We start from the raw sequence: 21,709 nt of genomic DNA, 5'->3' as shown, positions 1-21,709 counted from the left end.
TCCTGCCTGGTTCTTGTTGGCAATGGAATTTATAACCTCTATTTTATAGGATATGGCCAACTGTAAACAAATCTACCCATGTTTATATGTATATAAAACACATAATTGAGATGGTACTATTTAAACACATAACAAACACTTTAAAGACAAAACAAACAAAAATACATAGAATGTTTGAAATAGTAAAGCTGTTTTTCTTTATCTCCTAGGTAATAATATCTCACTATAGACATGTTTTGGGTGTTCCAGTGGATGACCGAAAAGCTATCAACAACTATGTTACCAACAGTACAGATGAACTGCCCACAATTGCATACTCAATGAACCCAAAACCAACCCCTTGGGCTGAGGAAGAGACTGTGGCAGCTGCTCAACTAATCACTATGCTCTGGTCCCTGTCTGTATCCAGCTTTGCAGTTGGTGGAATGATTGCATCATTCTTTGGTGGGTGGCTTGGGGACACACTTGGAAGGTAGGCAAATTTCATAAATAAGCATAAACAGAAACTTGCGTATTTTCATTTTCTTAACATTTGTTTAGAAAAATACTATCTTTTTTCTTGCGGAACAGCGTTAGAGTTGTTTTTTCAACTCATGACCCTATGAGGCATATCAGTGTTAGATCAAATCAATGAAAGTTTGATTAATTGTTCGGACATTTATACCAAACGTGATTGTTGTGTGTATTTCTAGATAGTTACTTTGATCCTCTAGCTTTGTAATTTATAAAATATACTAGGAGACCACTACACAAACGGTTAACTCAGGAACTCAGCAGAAGAGACTAGAGTTTTTAACCTGGGAGTCCACTGTTTGTTTCACCAAATCACTGTTTCTCAAACATCCAGTTTTCCCTTTTTAAATTAGAATTTGGCATTTGGATCAGTCAAGTACAAAGGTTCAGTCAATATCCCCAACTCCCAGTTGCCCAATGTACTTGGTATGTGGTTTCTGGCTGCTGGTCCTGCTTGCTATCTCAAAGCCCCAACCAGAGATGAGGCAAGAGACACCTCCATTTATCACTTGGGTGTCTGTTAGGTTTTTTGGATTAAAAATATCAGTGGAACTCCTTTACCCTCAAACTTTACTTATTCATGCAATGTACTACAGCTGTTGGAATTTCCTACCCTATATAGAGAGGAAATAAAACCAGAGTATCAAATGATTATTTTTTAGATTTATTTTTTCTCCTATTTGAGCCCACCTTTTGCACATTACCTTTTTTCTCATAAAAATAATATATGAAAAATTTAGAAAAATGAAAATGCCTTTAAAGATGTAAATAACAATTTAGGCAACTAGTTTAATAATTCTGAATTACAATTCACTTAGATTTTTAAATTCTTATTATAAATTATAATTTTTAGCTCTCTATTAAAATTCTGATAACTCTTCCTCTTATACTGGAGCTTTTATATAATATGACTATAAGTTTTCTTAACTACAATATCATGGTAACCCAAGTTGTATTATTATTTTTATTTGAAATGGCGTTTTCTCCACCATAAAAGACAGTGGTCAGTTTCTTACCTTTTAATCAACTTGCTGATGTTCAGTTGAACTTTAAATAAGAATCTGTAAAACACAGATTAATAAACTGAATTTCATCATTTAAAAAAATTTAAAAATAATTTCAGTGTGTATCAACTTGCTTTAAGTAGTAAGTGGAGAATTCTCTAGATTAATTATTTATTTCTAAAGTAAATTATTCCCTAGCAAGTAGACTCAGACAAAAGGAAAAAGGAAAAATAATTTAAAAAAAATTTTTACAGTAAATCAAATTAAGCAAAATTAAATTACGTTTTAAAATATGAACAAATCATTTAGCAACTACTGATATTTTATACTACTTCTCATTCCTGAAGAAAAAATGTAAACCCTGGTTGCCCCTCATTTAGAGGTAAGATTCTGATAAGTTCAGTGACTTAACCTAAAACATTTAATTAGTGTTAACATTTAATTAACACTTAATGGAGCCAATACACAAACCTTCTGAAGTCTTAGGATTTGGCATCAACAATGGTTATACCTCAAAACAATATCAAATGACCATGTATCAAATGACCTATGATAAACAAAAAGTGAGGTTTCTTCTAGCTTTTAGTAGAAAAATGATCCTCCTTGAAAAGCAGCCGAAAAGTTCACAACTTCAACATCAAAATTAAGAAAAAAGTTATCAGTATCCCCTATAAAATTATCTTTCTAGATTCATTGAGAAGTGACATGATTTTCATTATTACCAGTGTCATTTATCCATCAGTTAAAAGTAAATAAATAAAAATGTAATACTTCTATTATTGCCTTATAAAAAAAGTGTTTCCTTGCAATTGTGTAATAGTCAATAGACGTCTGTGGCCATCATTTTCTAGTTTTGGGTTTGCAAGGCCAATTTTTTCAACCTGTGCATTTACAGTTTAATTACCAGGGTATGGTAGAGAAGACTATGGTCTGTGCAATCCACACTACCATGAGTAAAGGAAGCGATGCATAGCTTGCCTTTGAATGCATGCATTCTTTTCCATCAAAAATGGAACTCATTAAAATGAAGCATTACCCTTTGGCTTCACACAGATCAAGTCCAAGATCTGTCACTTAATAGCTGTATGAAAATAAGCAAGTTATTAGGTTCTCTAAAATGTTTTCCTCCCATCTGCAATGTGAAAACAAAAATAATACCTACCTCATGGCATTATTGTGAGGATTTAATGAGAACAAATATAAAAGGTTTAAAACAATGCCTAACATATATTAAGCAAGCAGCAAATGTGGCCTCATTTTGATGATGATGATGATGATGATGATGACCACAATGACCATGACCACGACAATAATGAAGCCTATACTATCTGAAGTATTTAGAGTCAAATTTTAAGAAATATACTTAGGTAGAATTAAGTTTCTTTTTCCCTGATTCAGCTATTTCATGTATTTTTAAAATTATTTATTTGTGGCCATTTCTCATATCTGAACAGACATTAAAAGAATTTAAATTATATAAAGTGCTCCTGCATCCTTTGGTGATAAGGAAAGGGACTTTTGGGCAATCTGGCATCCAAGATTCTTCCAGGCTATTTCTTTTATGACTTTTTATCTTTTTTCCCCTAATAAAAGAGACTATTAGCTAGGTGGTAACAACTGGTTAAGGTCAATTATTGAATTTGCCTGCCCTCTGTCCCTGTGTAGATAAAAAGCATTTCACAATAGTCTAAACTACTAACCACCCCTTAACTGTTTTTCTACTCTGTAGCTCTGGGGCTAGCCAGCTCTAAATCACTCTGTTTCCCTATACTCATTTCATACTGCTGCTGTAATGAATTATCCCCAATTTAGTGGCTTAAAACAACACAAATATGTTTTCTCATAGTCTTGGAAGTCAAAAGTCCAAACTCAGTTTTAGTTAGCTAAAGTCAAAAGGTCAGTAAGGCTGTTCCTTCTGGAGGCTCTGAGGAAGAATGCATTCCTTGCCCTTTTCCAGCTTGCAGTGACCAACTATATTCTCTGGCTTGTGGCCCCTTCCTCCATCTTTGAAGCACAACATTCTAATCTCTACTTCTGTCATCACATCACCTGCTCCTCTTCTACCTTACTCTTATAAGGACACTTGTGATTACATCATTGGATTCACTCAAATAATTCAAGATAATCTCCCCACCTCAAGTTTCTCAATCACATTTGCAAAATCTCGTTTGCTATGTGAGGTAACATTTACAGGGTCTGGGGATTATGCTGTAGGCTGCTGGGAGACATGATTTAGCCTATCACGTGGATGTTAGACAATCACTGCAGTATATGACTTTATAGCTTTATGCTCCAGAAAAAAAAAATCTGTTGGTGTTAAAGACACTTGCATAGAAAAAGCCCATCTATCAAAGTTTGAAGCAGTGAAATAGAATATAACAAGGACGTTTACATTTCTTTTGGCACAAACATTTTCACACCTGTCTACTCAGACATTGATTGGCCTTACTATTATCTTTTTGACTGCAAAAAAAGGTTTTCTGTGTACGTTGCTTTCCCATTAATTAGAAATAAAAGGAACGGATATCTGCAAATGTTGTCAATTTTCATCTGATTAATTTTGAAAGTGTTTTTGTTGCTACTGTCAGCTCTATTATGTATTTTACACTGGTCACTATTAATTTATAGATTTTGGAAATATGCTGGCATATATTAAAATAAGGATAATTATAATTCTCTAGATAAGGCTTAAAGTAAGTTTTAAATTACTTCCAAATAATTTATACAAAAGGAAATTTAACTTTGAAAGTTCCTTTCCTATCTAGATCAATTAAAAACCTGTGCCACTGAAAGAAAAAAGAAAGTTGTAGGTTACAACTACAGAATTGAATTTAGCTGTCACCAGGCAATTATTCTTTAAAACAATCAACTTAGAGAAAACTTAGTTAACTCTTTGAAAAACTGTCAGAAGTGTTATCTTAAGCTAGTCATCACCGCGATTGAATCATCTCTATCAAAATGTAGAGACTGCGCTTGAGCCTGGGAGGTCAAGGCTGCAAAGAATCATGATAGTGCCTTTGCACTCCAGCCTGAGTAACAGAGCAAGCGAGACCCTGACTCAAAATAAAAGAGAAACATGTAGAGATCAAGTGGATGCAACCTAGGTTCTTTCATCATAAATCTTGCTTATTACTAATACTTTAGTCCATAGATGAGTCAAATTAGCAATCTTGGTTCAAGATTCCCCAACTAGGTTTTACAGCAAAATTAAAATAATTGCTCTTAAGTTAAAAAAAAAAAAAAACTCAACATGCTCTGAAAGCAAATAATTCTAGCAAGTTTTGATGTTGAATTTATATTCCTTGCTTTTTAAAATTTCAGAATCAAAGCCATGTTAATAGCAAACATTCTTTCATTAGTTGGAGCTCTCTTGATGGGGTTTTCAAAATTGGGACCATCTCATATACTTATAATTGCTGGAAGAAGCATATCAGGACTATATTGTGGTAAGTCTCTCTCTCTCTCTCTCAAACACACACACACACACACACACACACACCCCTACCTTTGTCTGAAAGTAACTCTAAAGGCAGATGTGGTAGCGTTCAGGGATATTTTTGAGTCTAGGGTGACATCACAGAGGGAAAGGCAATAGCATAAAGTTGAAATCCAGAGTCAGGGGGGTTTGTGACCAGTAAGTAGGAATTATGATGCTATCAAGGTCCTTGTCCATGACAATGACATCATTTCTAGTTGTATGATCACAGACAAATTATTTAACTCTGATTCTCAGTTGCTTCATTTATTAAATGAAGTGGATAATAATATCTACCTTATAGGGTGATTGTGAGAACACATGTAAAATGTTCCGCATAGAATCTGACATACAGTAAGCTACCAGTAAATGCTAGCTGTTGTTATTACTGCTGCGCTATAGCAGACAGTGGGAGACTGCTATACCATGACCCTTAATTCTGCCCTTATGGAATACCTGGCTGCCATGTCTCCATCTCTTCTATCTGACAAGACCTTAACACTCTGAACCCATCTCAGACCACATTCCCCAGCCCTGTATGATTCTAGACATGACCGAGTGAAGCATTACGGTGGTGGTGTCTATAGGGAGAGGGAATCAGACAGAAGCAGCTGATACTTAAAAGTTCAGAATAAAGGAAAGAGGTTCCTCTCATGAACTTTATTCTGAATAGTGGGAATCACTAGTTTTTAGAGACAGCTTTTCAAACATTCAGAAGCAATTAATTAGCAGACGTCTGAACAAAGGCAGAATCATTCAATCTCTCTCTAAAACAAATGGCTAAATCTTTAACTTCTGCCAATGAAGCTCTGATTTTGATGGTGCTAGGTTGAGATTTTAACCCATTTTCACAAATTAGAGTTGCCTTTCAAGGCACTTCTATCCATGGGGATGGGGAAGGAGTCGTGAGGACATAGATTTGTATATAAAAGTATTTTTAACACTTTTATCTACAGAAAAGACTTGAATTCCATGTATCTTCAATGATCAGTTGAAGCAAAAGTCTAAAATACGAAGTTAACAGCCTAATTAAATCTCTTTTTATTATTTTCAATGTTAATACAAATAACTGAAGGTCAGTGTAGCTTTATCAAGGTAAAGAGTCAACCCCAAATGTGGAAAGAGCTTTGGATTCAGAGCAAATAAATTCTGGCACTGTCTCTGCTTGGCCTTAAACACTAAATCTGAGCCTCAGTTTCTTCTCCCATAAAATGCAGATAATAACACTATGAATGAAGTCCCAATTATGATTCTTCTTTCTTTTCTCTCCATTTAAAAAAATACAGTGTGAAAAAAATTATGAAATATTTTTGGTAAAACTGAAAATAAATGCTATAAATACATTGCAAAACAAACTATAACTAGCATAGTCAACCAACTTGAACTCCCCAACCATCTTCTAATATTATGTTTGGCCGTATTCTGAGCATTAAAGTTCCCAAAAATTATAGGAAATATAATTTGACTTCAAGTTCATGTGACTTCAGACCTGTGAGCTTATCTACATTATTCTGTTTTTCAGGTATAGTATTAGGTATTACAGAAAGATAGTACAACTTAGAATAGAGGCAAATAAATGATTTTTTAAATTTAAGATCAACAGGCTACACATTAAAAGTCATCTGTAAAATTCAGCTGAAATATAGATGCCATATCACACATATAAATGTTCATTTGAGATATTAAGAACAACTTGAAGCATTAAAAGATGTATTTTGAAAACAATTGTCAAAGCATCTTTTACACAAAGATCATCCATTTCAATTTGATAGGCAGGTAGTTTCTAAGAAGAAGCCTCTGCAAATCCTGTTTTTAAATATTTAAGAAAATGCCAAACATTTAATTCACCCTTGCCTATTGATAGTCTCTGAACTTTTTATGCAATCAGCAAATGGCTGGACACTCCATTTCCAGCACAACTGATTACATGTGCATTTAAGAAAGCTTCAGAAGGCAGAATGACCTAGTGCTTTCAAATGCTCTGTCTTCATTTAAGTACCAAAAGTCTTTCTTCAAATAAAATTTTTTCTGAGGCCTAATATTTGAATAGAATAAAGGAGCTGAGTTTCTCTGGTTTCTAACTGGGGAAGAGTCCATAAGATCCTTAACCTCTTCTACCTCTCTGCACCTCCCCTTCCCCCTCATCACCAACCCCTCTACATTGTGGAAATTCAGTTAGGGCATATTGTTCTCACACCAATGCTCTGTTGCTTGTGATCTTTGGCAAGCTGTTTCTCACATCTATCAAGAAGCTGGTGGAGATATGTTCTGATTTCCTTTAATCTCATGAGCCCTGATTAAGAATATTATTAAAACATTCTTCAATTTCTTTTCTGAAGACAACCTAAGGCATTATGATGTAAACTAAAAATTAACAAGAATTTTAATTAAATAAGATGATGTAATGAAGAACTGCCAAATACATGACTAACCATTTCTTTCTATTCATATTTCCAACTACAACTACATTTAGGGTCATATCAAATATCTCTTGCACAAACTATGTCTATACCTAGGAACAAGGGTTCATCCTTCCAGTGAACTCAGGGAAGGGCTTTTATTCAAGATATATACTGTACTTAAACCAAATTGTTGTTGTTGAGACAGTCCTGGTTGCACTTTAACATTTATGTTCATGTTTCATGCAGGGCTAATTTCAGGCCTGGTGCCCATGTATATTGGTGAAATTGCTCCAACCACTCTCAGGGGCGCACTTGGCACTTTTCATCAGCTGGCCATTGTCACGGGCATTCTTATTAGTCAGGTAAAAACTCCCCATCCTTATCCCCTACCGCACCCATCTACTTCATCCTCTGCAGTACCACTACTACTATTGCATCCCCTACTGTACTTCCTCCACTTCATTCATCTTCTCCCTCCCTGACTGTCCACTCTCACTATAGACCAGCACAGAAAGAGAAGCCAGTTCTACCAGTGGTAGCGGAGGTGGTGTAGAGACATAGACTTTTTCACTCAAAGGTAAATTATTATCACTCATCACTTTTCCCCTTGGAATTGTTGGTGGGATAGTACTGGAGGTGACCTGGCAAGCCAGGTCTTAACTTCAGAGCTATTCTAGAGTTAAACTATTCCATTTAGATTATAAGAAATAGAAAACTTCAAGGATTGGATTGCCTGGGTTGCCTTTGTTTTAAACATCTTACTTGGGAATCTAATATGTAAGTCATTGCCACAGGAGCTCCTGTTCATTTGAGTCTATCCTTCCCTTCTACCCTATGGTATCAGAGGGAGTCTGGGACCCCACGCCTATGACAATCCAGAGGGTAGTCTATAAACTATTGCCATAGGAATCACCAAGATAGTTCTCATGACAGTAATTGTTCTATCTATGGAACCCCTTTCTATTTAAGTTCTGCGTAATATAAGAAGGAAATACCAAGCAAAGGTCCAAAGTCATGGCTGATTTTAGCACAACCAGATTCTATCTGGTTGCCTGGAGAATACAGCTACGTGTTGCTTTAGATATCAAGTATATATTTTTGTTTAAGCTTGGTTGATTCTCATCCTGACTGTCCAACTGGAGTTGATGAAAATGAACCTAGGTTAATTCCTTATATAGCAAATAGTTCCTAATTTAGTTAAAGTGAGGCACGATAGTTAATAGTTTCCAAAGTTGTCAGAGACTACTATTAAATAGTCAAAGTACTTTTTCAACAAATTGGTGTAAAAGGTAGATCCAAAGTATTATGTAGTTGATATGCGTCCTCTTTGCATTTTCAGATTGTTGGTCTTGAATTTATCTTGGGCAATTATGATCTGTGGCACATCCTGCTTGGCCTGTCTGGTGTACGAGCCATCCTTCAGTCTCTGCTACTCTTTTTCTGTCCAGAAAGTCCCAGGTACCTTTACATCAAGTTAGATGAGGAAGTCAAAGCAAAGCAAAGTAAGTCTGTGGATGGTTCTTCTTTCTTCCTACTGTTTGAGCGTTATCAGCTAATGTAAAACAGTGTGTTATATAATGTAAAACAGTGCCTTCCACATGAAGCTGGTGATTAAATGTAAGAAGAATGTGCAAAATCGCTTTTGTATGACTGGTGCATGTCATTTGGCACCCATAGGCATTCAGTTAACCGAAACCAGAAATCCATATACAGGGTATTAGACTCAGCCAGAGGTTTCTCAAAGATCCCTCCAGCATTATGCTTCTAACATAATGAGGATCTAGTTGTATTTGTCATAAGAGGAAGCCAAATGTTCCGTTTTTCTTTTAAATCAAAGAGCAGGATTTAACAAAAAAAGAATTTCCAACACCCATGCTATTAAGTAATAGAACGGGGCATGCAGAAATGTAGCTCTTTCATTAACATAAAAATAAATTTCTTTTTGTTTTGACTTGAGTTGTTTCAACCCGATCATTTCCCGGCACAGGCTTGAAAAGACTCAGAGGATATGATGATGTCACCAAAGATATTAATGAAATGAGAAAAGAAAAAGAAGAAGCATCAAGTGAGCAGAAAGTCTCTATAATTCAGCTCTTCACCAATTCCAGCTACCGACAGCCTATTCTAGTGGCACTGATGCTGCACATAGCTCAGCAATTTTCTGGAATCAATGGGGTAAGTTTAAGAACACCCACTAATTCTTAAGAGCACAGTGAATTAAAACAGGGAAGACAAGGGGTACAAGTTTAAATAGCTAAAAGATATTTTAAGGTATTGGCATCATGGGTCTTGCTACAACAAACATACATTGGGCATTAATTTTCATTTTGCTTCAAAAGTTTTCTAAAATTACTTAACAATTTTTTTAAATGTCAACAGTCAATGGTACTGTATATCTATTAAGGTGAAGGCAAAAAGCAAAAATCTTAATACATCCAAGGAGAGAAAAGGAGAATAATTATACAACCCTCCCCCAAAAAACTGCAAGGAGCTTCTACAGTTGAGTATTGAAATTAGGATTTCTGATAGCCCAAGTCAAACGGAATCCATGGTTCCTTTCATCTGTTTAAATGAAGTATACCAGATAGCCAGGTGCAAAGAGCAGTTTCCTGCCATCCAAGAAACTCTCACTCCATTTGAGGAGACAGCACACAAAATAAATAATACAGTAAACTGGCATGCTATTGGTGACTAAGGGTAGTAGACAATACATGATTGAAAAACATACTGACCATTAAACTAGCTAGCTTTTAGGTCTTACATTGAAACCCCCGCATCATGCAGACTAAGATGGTTCTACTGGCAATTAACTACTAGAGGAAAAAATTAAGCATTTGTCAAGAAACTAGATAAAAAACAAAACAAACAAAAAACACTTCTCCCCTTTTGTTGCTGTTAAAAATGTAAATTGGACATTTGCTGTAGTGAGCCAATGCCAAATCCACATGGGACACTTTGTGGGTGACTGAGATATGGGCAAACACTTGGGGGAGGCAAAGGAAGTAATTCCCATCCATTGAAACAAAATGAGACCTGAACCTCACTCCACAAACTCAACTGTGGTCTCTGTCCTCCTTTAAGAGGTCCTTGATGTTTATCTTTATTAATAATCTGTATAACTTTGAGGCTCAGAGACCAAAATCATATCTTCTATCTCAGTTCTGTCTGTATATTCAATGGCACAAAATTTAATTTCTCTGAACCTTACTGTTTCAGCTTCCATCCCAGTGCCTGACTTAAAGAGGAATCCAGGAAATGTTGAACCTGAGGCTGTTGGGCAGCCTAAAAATGGTGGGATAGTGTGAAGTGTGCTGTAGGCCTCTATGCACTGAACACAGTTGGCACAGTCCTCTACCTCAGTCCTGTCTGCGGGAAGAGGTACCAGCAACAGGACATGTTAGGTGGGGAAGGAATGACAAAGGATAATGGATAACAGAATGACCTAAAAGACATAAATATCTAAACATAACTAAATTTTAAAAGGCTATTAGAAAAGTTGTGAACAAAATTTCTCCATGTCTACTGAGACTAGTGAAATTTTCTGGATTAAATGCAATAGCAACTAGATCTCTTACACATGCTGGTGAGACTGTAAAATTGTCATAACTTCTTTCAAAAACTATTTGGCAATATCTATCAAAGTTGAGTATATGCCTATACCATGGTCCAGCAATTCTATTCCTAGTTATAAACACATACATATTCCACCACAAGGATTGTACTAGAATGTTCCTAGCAGCACTATTCATAATCACTATTCATAATCAACAGTTAAAAGACATTTAAAAATGTTGACATCATGTGTCTTGCTACAACAAACATATATTGAGTAAGCATTAACTTTCGTTTTGCTTCAAAAGTTTTCTAAAAATACAATTTTTTAAACTGTCAACAGTCAATGGTACTAAATGTCTATTTAATATTAAGGTGAAGGCAAAAGGCAAAAATCACAATAAATACAAGGAAGGAAAAAGAACAATTACACCTGAATCCCCCGCCCACACCTCCCCCCCCAAAAAAAACCTAAATTGCAAGTGGCTTCTAGAGTTGAGTATTGAATTTAGGATTTCTGATAGCCTAATGAATAGTAAATTATTCATTTAGGAATGGCAGCTACCTAAACACTCATCAATAGAATAGTAGTAAATCATGGTATATTAATACAATAAAATACTACATAGTAATGATCATGAACTGTCTACAATGTACAATAAGGATGATTCTCACAAAGGTAATGTTGAATAAAAGAAGCCAGGCACAAAATGATACATATTATGTGGTTCCATTCACATCAAGTACAAAAGTAGGCAAAATTTATCTATGATGTCAGGAGTTGGAAGAATGGTTTCCTTGAGATAAATGATAAAGGGAGATTTAAGATGCTTCTGGAGGGGTGGAAATTATTTATCTCTTGATCTCAGTGCTAGTTACATAGGTGTGTTCAGTTTGTGAAAATTAATTAAGCTGCATATTTATGTGTACTTTTCTATGTATATTATACTTTAACAAAATGTTTCAATGTATTTACAAAAATAAAGAAAATGCAGTAGCAGAATTCTCAGCCAAATATAAGGAGGACATTTAAGCAATCAGAAGCTTTAAACACTAAAGGAAGACTGAGGGTTCTCTTCCTTGGAAGAAGAAAATCTGTAGGAAGTTCTAGGGAGCATGGCGCCATAGAAACAACTAAAAATAAACAATCTAAAATATTTCTTGCTTTAAAGACATCAGTGCCAGACTTCTTAAGATTAAGGCTAAACTGTTTTTACTTTGCAGATTTTTTACTACTCAACCAGCATTTTTCAGACGGCTGGTATCAGCAAACCTGTTTATGCAACCATTGGAGTTGGTGCTGTAAACATGGTTTTCACTGCTGTCTCTGTAAGTCAACGCTCTAGATAAATACTCCACTTGTTCCTTAGTCCAGAAATTGCATGTGTGTGGCGGGGGGAACTTGGGCTCTAAAAGCAATCAATGACATTGTACACATGCTCTAAGTGTGTAAACCCAAGTGAGTCATGAGAAGAGTCCTGTTTGAATAAGCCAACCACTGCAATGAGATTAGGCATAACTGAGAGGGTGAATCACTGGTTCTCTGCACTGCTGGGATGCCATTTAGTCACTCATTTGTGAATTTGTAACTCACTTGGGGGCACAGAGAACTTCCTCCTTGTGCAGATTCCTAGGTTCCTTCTTTTCTCTGTACATAAACCCCTTGGGAGTAGCTGACAGCTTGTCATTTCTATTGATATTGGATGGTCTACTTAGATTCCTCTTTTTACATAGTTCAAATTCTTTTTTTACCATGGGGGAAAACATATAAAAATATGTTTTGGGGGAAATATATTTTTCTTGGGGGAAACATATAAAAATGAACAAACAAGGCCCTCTCTAACAGATATTTAACCCTTTAAGCAAAGTTAAGCAGACTCAGCAAATGGTATTAAGTCATTGGGCAGAGAGCTTCCAAGTAGTTCACAAAGTTGTGGCTTCTGGTGATGCATGAGAGTATGTGTGATATTATGAGGGAAGTGACAGCGTAACTAGAAATGTTATTGCTTTCTTCCAACAACAACAAAAGGTCATATACTCTTCTTAAAACCAAATAACTTTCTATAAGAAGTGATGGTTCTTATATATTGAGAATATATAGGAAATGATGGTTTCTATATATTAAGAATATATAGGAAGTGATGGTTCTTATATATTAAGAATACATAGGAAGTGATGGTTCTTATATATTAAGAATATGTAAGACATATATATCTTATATATTCTTAATATATAAGAACATGGCATTTCATTATTATGTGGGAAATATATATATTTATATATAATATACAATACATATAAATATATATATTCTTATGTAAGAATACATAAGATATATTCTTAATATATAAGAACCTGACAAGAATATCTAACATAATAATCTAAGAAGTAAACAAGCAACGACAAAGACAAAAACTCCCCAACTAATGTAATTCACTGTAGAATGAGAGTCATTGAGCTTATTTTTATCTTTATTCAACAAGGTAAAAATAGCAAAAAGTATATTTTCAATTTTGGTCACAATACTATACTCAATATAATTTAGTCACTTGTTTTTCATTCTCCGCACATGAACTCTTAACTATTACCTTAGGGTGATCAATAAATTACAGCCTGGCTACCCAGATCAAAAGGCAGGTTTGTCCAGACCACATTAAACAGTGCTGGACCTTGGAAAGAGCAGGAAAAACAGATAATAATGAAATGCCAATGATTCTGTAGACATACCGTTAGAGATAAGGCCTGTTCAAACCAAAAGGCCACTCTAAATCAATCAAGACCTGTTTCTGAAGTGCAATCCAAGGGACTATTCACCCTTTTGTCTCCTGGAATATTTTTTACAAATTATTCAACATATTTTTTATAATAGATTATTATTAAAACATTTTGTGTATAATAGGATTTTCTATGTAAAGCATCAAATTGTCAAGATTGGGTAGCCTAAATTCTGAAAAAATCTAAAGGGGAAACCGCTGTAAAGTTTCATTTTTGCACCCTGCTCCCAATTCCACTCATGTGGGAGGAGTTGTTTAAGACAGTGTCCTAATTATTTTGAATATACCTTTTTAGAGTTCATCCTTTGATTCTGTGAAAGTTTTTGAACAGGGTAGTGACATAATCTTTAAAAATCACTCCTAATCATTAATTAAGCCTCCAGCACTACAGATCACATTTAAAATGTTTAACTATATTAATTTTTGAAATATTGTTTTAAAGTTCATAAAGTATAAAAAGGATGGTCCCTCAGTCATCCAGTTTCTCTCCCCAAAGTTACCAATGTTACCAAATTGTGTGTGCATTTTCAAATAAAAATATGCAAATAGAAATATGCACCGAATATGTTAATGTTTCACCAAATTGGAAGAACATCAATTTGTTTTTGGGAAGAGAGACTTTCCCAACTCCACACTAATTGTGTTCCACATCCTATATTTTCTTCCACACTAACGGGAGGGTAGAAGAGGGCCTGTAATCTTGACAGAAAAAAAAGCAGAAAGAAAAATGCAGGGAACTAGAAGGCAGGATGACACTGAGAGAGAAGCGGTGACTACCAAATTGCAACTAAGCGCCCAGGATTTGTGTGAGGCACTGTGGCAAAGATGAGGGTTCTGACTGGGCAGCTATCTCCAGCCACTGACCATGTCTCACCCCTTGTCACACTCACCCTGAGTGCACACCAGGCCTCAGGGACAGAGGCCAACTCAATTTTCAAGACGTGCAGTTTTAGAGTTTATAGTAAAGGAGCTTATTCACAAAGAAATGCTTCTATTTTCTTGGTAGCTTGACATGGTGGCACCAAGTCAGTTTTGAACATCATAATAAAAGAGTTATAAAGAGATATTTAATGAACTTGAGAAAAGTCTGTTTTTTTCCAACTTCCTTCTCAATAATTAAATACGTGCTCTTTGCTTATCATCCTATCTGAAGTGATTTAAAACTCTGATATGAGCGTGCCTCTGAGAAACAGGCTTTCACTGTAGGTGAAATGTTTCTAAGATATCTTCAGAACCAGAGCTCACTATACTAAAGACATTGGATTGTTATTGATTTACTGATAGGCTGATGAGCCAGTCAATTTGCTCACCAGGCGCCAAAGTGAGAAATTATGACAGGAAGTTTTGTGGGGGGTGAGAGGGAGAGTGACTCACCAGCCTTGGTAATATTCCAAGGATCAGGCAAGAGTATAACAAACTCTGGTCTTGGCTAATTGTAAATCTTAACCATTAATGCAAAGGTCCACAAAACTAAAGGAATCAATGACGTATCTCCTCAGTTAAGATAAGAAAGCATTTTAACCCTTTGCTTTAAAGTCCTAACTTTTAAGATGAATAGTTCACTCCTGGCAAAAGATACAATTAAGCATATACAGAAAAATGCAGGCCTATTTTGGTACAATTATCAAATTCCATATGTTGCCAGGTGAGTGGTCATAATAGGACTTTATTAAGCAGTGAGAAAATTAGACGAGACTAGTTGACACCTGAACAGCTGTACTGTTTCCGGTGTCAGTAGTGCACAGACCCTTGTAATTATAACTTAGGATAGTTATCAGAAAAGAAGTTAATGTCATGTTTAAATGTGGAACCTTCACATTTTAAATGTACAGGACATCTACTGGGAGAGACCCCAGCTGTACAGTCTCTGAATATTGTACCCAAAGTGATAATCCTGGAGTAGTGGTAACACTATGTTTCTATCTCTATAATGGCCTATTCAAACCAATGTGACTAAATTAAGCAGATATTTGATCATTACCCGCTGTCCACTGAGACTAGCTCTGCCACCTGGGGCAGTCACTTCCCACCTCGATCTCACTCCTGTAAAATGGAAGGGTGGAATTGCTTCCTATCTGTTATATAAATTAAAATGACCTCTTTGGCAGTAAAAATGATTTAAGTAAACAGTCAATATTTTGTGACTCACAAAACTGAGATAATCTTCTTTAAAACTGACCTAGGTATTCCTTGTGGAGAAGGCAGGGCGACGTTCTCTCTTTCTAATTGGAATGAGTGGGATGTTTGTTTGTGCCATCTTCATGTCAGTGGGACTTGTGCTGCTGGTAAGTTTGGTGCCTACACTGAGGTTTTTCATTAACATATGATGGTACCTGGCACCTCTGTGGTCCAGGTAAAAGTGCTTTGTATTCAAAAATATTTGAGACTGACTTATGAAATAAAGCCAGAGCAACAGCATAAAATCAAAGGAGATACATAAAGAAAAGATGAATTAATTTCTTGGGTTTAAGGCTGAATATCAGCATGTAAATTCTGGTTGACATCCAGGGAGGCCATGTACCCATGGTTAGAGCATAGGCTCTGGATTCACCACCAACTGGGTTTTAATGCTGACTCTGCCACATGGCTTCCTGTGTGACCTTGGGCATGTACCTGAACCTCTGCCCTCCTGGCGTTCTCATCTACTACTTCACAGGAAGCTATACATCTTGTCTGGAAACCTTGTATGAGTAGGAGCAAAGGTCACTGGATCCTTGCCCTGCCTCTTTCCCAGGAAAATCCTAATCCAGAGGATTTCCTTATAAGAAATCTAAGTCTAAAGAGTTAAGCATGATTCAGACTAGAACAATTTCTCTCAGACTAGAATAACTTAGACTTGCTTGAACAAAACACATTAGAAAAAGATGTATGCCTGCCTCTGAACTCAGAGGCTACTTAGCTAAAGGAAAAAGCAGCTAATGATCTCAGTCCCACTATTGTTTTTGTTTTTTTCCTCAGAATAAGTTCTCTTGGATGAGTTATGTGAGCATGATAGCCATCTTCCTCTTTGTCAGTTTCTTTGAAATTGGGCCAGGCCCGATCCCCTGGTTCATGGTGGCTGAGTTTTTCAGTCAAGGACCACGTCCTGCTGCTTTAGCAATAGCTGCATTCAGCAACTGGGCCTGCAATTTCATTGTAGCTCTGTGTTTCCAGTACATTGCGGTAAGCAGCCTAATATTTCACAGATTTACTGAACAGAACAGAGGGTCAAACAACTGCTAACTGGAAGTCTGTGTTTGCTTTCTATCCAGGACTTCTGTGGACCTTACGTGTTTTTCCTCTTTGCTGGAGTGCTCCTGGCCTTTACCCTGTTTACATTTTTTAAAGTTCCAGAAACCAAAGGAAAGTCTTTTGAGGAAATTGCTGCAGAATTCCAAAAGAAGAGTGGCTCAGCCCACAGGGCAAAAGCTGCCGTAGAAATGAAATTCCTAGGAGCTACAGAGACTGTGTGAAAAAAAAAAAAAACAACCCTGTTTCTCGACATGAAAAGAAACAGTAAGGGAATCGTTTGTTTTTAAATGACGATTCCTTGAGCATTTTATGTATACATCTTTAAGTATTGTTTTATTTTTATGTGCTCTCATCAGAAATGTCATCAAATATTACCAAAAAAGTATTTTTTTAAGTTAGAGAATATATTTTTGATGGTAAGACTATAATTAAGTAAACCAAAAAGGCTAGTTTATTTTGTTACACTAAAGGGCAGGTGGTTCTAACATTTTTAGCTCTGTTCTTTATAACAAGGTTCTTCTAAAATTGAAGAGGTTTCAACATATCATGTTATTTTTTTAACACATAACTAGAAACCTGAGGATGCAACTAATATTTATATATTTGAATATCATTAAATTGGAATTTTCTTACCCACAGATCTTATATTAAAGGAGATATGGCTAGTGGCAATAAGTTCCATGTTAAAATAGACAACTCTTCCATTCATCTCACTCAGCTTTTTTCTTGAGTACTAGAATTTGTATTTTGTTTAAAATTTTACCTTTGTTCTGTATTTTCATGTGGAATGGATTACAGAGTATACTAAAATATGTCTATAGAGAAAAACTCTCATTTCTGGTAGGCTTATCAAAATATTTCAGCACTCATAAAAGAAAACCATTTTAGTTCCTTTATTTAATGGACAAATCTTTTGCAAGATGTAACGCTAAAAGGGTTTCACCTGATCATATAGCCTGGGCCATCAGTTAACATTAACATATATTATAAAACCATGTTGATTCCCTTCTGGTACAATCCTTTGAGTTATAGTTTGTTTTGCTTTTTAATTGAGCACAGCCTGGTTTTCACATGCACTCAAACAATCATGAGTCAGACATTTGGTATATTACCTCAAATTCCTAATAAGTTTGATCAAATCTAATGTAAGAAAATTTGAAGTAAAGGATTGATCAGTTTGTTAAAAATATTTTCTGAATTATTATGTCTCAAAATAAGTTGAAAAGGTAGGGTTGGAGGATTCTTCAGTGTGGGCTTCTGAAACTTCATAAATGTTCAGCTTCAGACTTCATAAAAATCCCTGTTTAATTTTCCTGGAAAGACATTGTTTTATGGTATGTTCCTAACATAAAATAATCGTCTCCTTTGACATTTCCTTCTTTGTCTTAGGTGTATACAGATTCTAGTCAAACTAGAATCATATTCTATGGCCATTACTAACATGGCCATTACTAACATGCATTGTACACTATCAATCTGCCTTTACCTACATAGGCAAATTGGAAATACATAGATGATTAAAGAGACTTTAGCTTACAGTCAATTTTACAATTATGGAAATACAGTTCTGATGGGTCCCAAAAGCTTAGCAGGGAGCTAACGTATCTCTAGGCTGTTTTCTCCACCAACTGGAGCACTGATCAATCCTTCTTATGTTTGCTTTAATGTGTACTGAAGAAAAGCACTTTTTAAAAAGTACTCTTTTAAGAGTGAAATAATTAAAAACCCTGAACATTTGCCTTGTTTTCTAAAGTTGTTCACATATATGTAATTTAGCAGTCCAAACAACAAGAAATTGTTTCTTTTCAGTGTGATTTGTTTTTCTTTTGGGCCAATTTGGGATAAACTATTTTCACTTGGAATTTCAGGATACAGTCAAAATGAGCTTAAATAACTGAGGACATCTTTGTGCTAAACTGTGAATTCTGGACAAAAATATAGGGTCTCTAAATAGGGCAGGAGCAGGAAAATGGCTCCTGGTTGGCTCTTGTATGCTTCCTCAGCAGACAAGATGGCCTTTGGGATGCCGATGGCCTTTGGGAAGCCCAGTGTTAACAATGATAAAGGAGCTTAACACTTTTATAGGCGATATATGTGATTTAATCAAATCGCTACTCCTGATCTCATTTACTAACAGAATAAAGTGGTAAACATTTAAATTAAAAATTCCAAAGACCACTTTTAAGTGCTTATTCACTGTTTTGGCCCACAAACATCAGAAATTCAGACCCTGAAGTTTTCTGCCTCAGAGAAATTTAAGTACCTTATATTGTTCCCCCTTCTACAACTTTTTCCTTGCAGAGATACATGTGAGTTGAAAAGAAACATTAAAGGGAAACAAGAAGCTGATAAAGCTTTACAGGAGGACCAAATAACTAGCTTACTATAATAAAAAATCATATGTCTTCAATGGTATACATCCTAATAAAAAACAAAATTGACACTACTTAATTAGATTTAATCCCAGGGAAATTAGATGTGAATTTGAACACCTAACTTTCCAGGTACTCCCTCATTTTTGTGGAAGTGTTTGTATACTCTAATGTCTTTACAAATGTGATTTTTCTCTTAGCTTGTTTGAAGTATGAGAATTAGAGTTTTTGGTCTGGCATTCACCTGCTACATCTAGGATTGCCCACTGTCATGACTCCCAGGAAAAGGTCCTATCTTAGCTTCCTCCTCCCTACTTTCCTCTACATGGTCAGCACTGTAATGCAACTAAGATGTAGTAAGGCATTGCTCCCTCCCCCTACACTTCAAGGAGTTCACAGTCTAATGGGAGTTCAGGAAAGCCAGAATATTAATATCCCCATTTGTGTCTTTTGCCTTCCATGGACCTGGGTTTCGAGCCCTCTCTTGTAAAATGGGCACAGTAATATTACCTACCTCAGAGAGTTGTGAGGATTAAACATGAAGTGCTAAGCATAGTGCCTGCTACAAAGAAAGTACTCAATAAATGCTACCTAGAACTAGTATTCATAGCCATACTGTTAGGATAAAGAATTATCATATACGAGATAGTTCCAAATTTTTCTTTTTAAAAAAAGGAGTTTTATAAGTTCAAGATAATATTTTCTTGCTTCAAAGAAACAATCTCACAACAATGAGGGAATGGGAAGAATCAGGAGATTGCTTACCTGGCAGGGGAGCTATCACAATCACAAAGGTGGTTTTCCCAGGGCAAGGCTTATCCATTATACTCCGGATGTGCTGACCCCTGCCATTTCCCCAAATATGGGAAACCCAACTGCATAGTTTGTAGTAGTGGGGGACTGTGTTCATGCTCTCCCCTGAAAAACACAACAACAACAAAGAATCAGAAGAGATACTAGGCTATCTAATTCCTAAATCCAAACCTGATATTCCTTAAGTAAGATTATAAGAGTTTTTATTGTATTTTTTGAATTTGCTTTTGTATAAGTTATGTTATTTTTACAGGATCTACATGTACTATTATTTCTTAGAATAATACTAATTATAAAACAAAATTCTGTATATCACATTTAAATGTAATGTAATAGAATTATAATCACAAGACAAGACCAAACTTTGTTGATAATCCTCACTAATTGCCAAAGAGGTATATATATGTAGGCCAGCATACATGCATAAACTACTTCTTATTGCTAGTTTAATTGTTCCATATGTAGTAAATACAGCAGTTCAGCAATATCTTGTGCTGAACTGACCCTGTAGAGTCCTAAGCAGAGGTGATGAGTCAAATGTAAATACATATGTATGTTTTTTTTTCATGGCAATTATGTATTAGTGACCTGGGGAGAAAAGGTTTATTGACAACCACTCTGATCCATCTGCTGCTATTTTTACTGCTAATTTGGTGCATGATCATGAAAAGAAACTACTTTGAGTTAAAAGTATATATATACAATAGTTTGATATCAATAAATACATTTCTGAATGCTTAGTGTTGCTTCATTTATATAGAAAAAAACACACTTTAAAAACTGATATTGGTTTATTATGTATACTCATTTCCTTCTGACATTACTTTCCCATTCTCATTTTAGAAATAAAATGTGAATGATTTTTTAAGGCCAAATTTTATTCCCATCTGGCAGTTGTTTTAATTATAAGTAGTAGAAAAACTAACCTGAAGATTAAATAAGAACAGTAGAAGAGAAATGAATGACTCTGTTTGATGAAAATAATTTAATTCAGCAAATAGTTAGTTGAGTTCCTTTTATGAACAAGATACTTTGTTAAAGTTCTGTGACACATACAAAGCTTTGAAAACATAGTCCCTACCCTCAGTCACTTGCATTCTCATAAAAGAGCTAAGATTTGAAAACAACTAGTTATAGTACCATAAGGAGTGTCGTAAGAGTACAGAAAGTACACATAAGTAGTTTTCAAATTTTTAAGTTGACACATTAAATTTTTTGTCAAATATTTGAAAATCTGCAAAAGATGCAATTTTTCAGAATATAGTATATATTGGCATTTTTAAAAATTACTGTGCTGTTTATTTATTCAACTGAATTTAAAAACTATAGTAATTTGTTACTATCCGCCATCAAAAAACAAAGATATTATGTATAAGCTTTTCATATATATATATATACACACACACATGCATATGCCTCCAGCTACAAAGGATGTGATTTTTTTTGGCTGCATAGTATTCCATGGTGTATATATATATCACACTTTCTTTATCCAGTCGGCTATTGATGGACACTTTGATTCCATGATTTTGCTGTTGTGAATAGGGCTGCATTAAACATACAAGCTCATGTG

General features: G+C 35.3%; 1 protein-coding gene and 1 non-coding gene across 7 annotated transcripts in view; both read left to right on the top strand.

Annotated features, from left to right (window-relative positions):
• Positions 1–20,876, top strand: part of SLC2A2 (solute carrier family 2 member 2) — a 32,828-nt gene extending 11,952 nt beyond the window's left edge. For 2 of the 6 annotated variants that reach the window (XM_001088382.5, XM_015131625.3), the window contains 9 exons: positions 210–472; positions 4,839–4,963; positions 7,641–7,756; positions 8,734–8,896; positions 9,382–9,569; positions 12,171–12,275; positions 15,904–16,005; positions 16,679–16,882; positions 16,972–20,876. In XM_001088382.5, the coding sequence (XP_001088382.2) occupies positions 210–472; positions 4,839–4,963; positions 7,641–7,756; positions 8,734–8,896; positions 9,382–9,569; positions 12,171–12,275; positions 15,904–16,005; positions 16,679–16,882; positions 16,972–17,172 (1,467 nt within the window). In that variant the 3' untranslated portion in view covers positions 17,173–20,876. The remainder of the gene's footprint in view (positions 1–209; positions 473–4,838; positions 4,964–7,640; positions 7,757–8,733; positions 8,897–9,381; positions 9,570–12,170; positions 12,276–15,903; positions 16,006–16,678; positions 16,883–16,971) is intronic. The other 4 variants (XM_077991678.1, XM_077991677.1, XM_028843853.2 and 1 more) reach the window with 2 other exon arrangements.
• Positions 20,081–20,244, top strand: LOC114676632 (U1 spliceosomal RNA). Its single transcript, XR_003727682.2, has one exon. It is a non-coding gene; the product is annotated as a U1 spliceosomal RNA (small nuclear RNA).
• Positions 20,877–21,709: the final 833 nt, after the last annotated feature.

The sequence above is a fragment of the Macaca mulatta genome, chromosome 2, assembly GCF_049350105.2.
Source record: "Macaca mulatta isolate MMU2019108-1 chromosome 2, T2T-MMU8v2.0, whole genome shotgun sequence".
In the NCBI taxonomy this organism is placed as follows: Eukaryota; Metazoa; Chordata; class Mammalia; order Primates; family Cercopithecidae; genus Macaca; species Macaca mulatta.
Note: the sequence above shows the minus strand (reverse complement) of the source record. Positions and strands in the feature narration are given on the sequence as shown.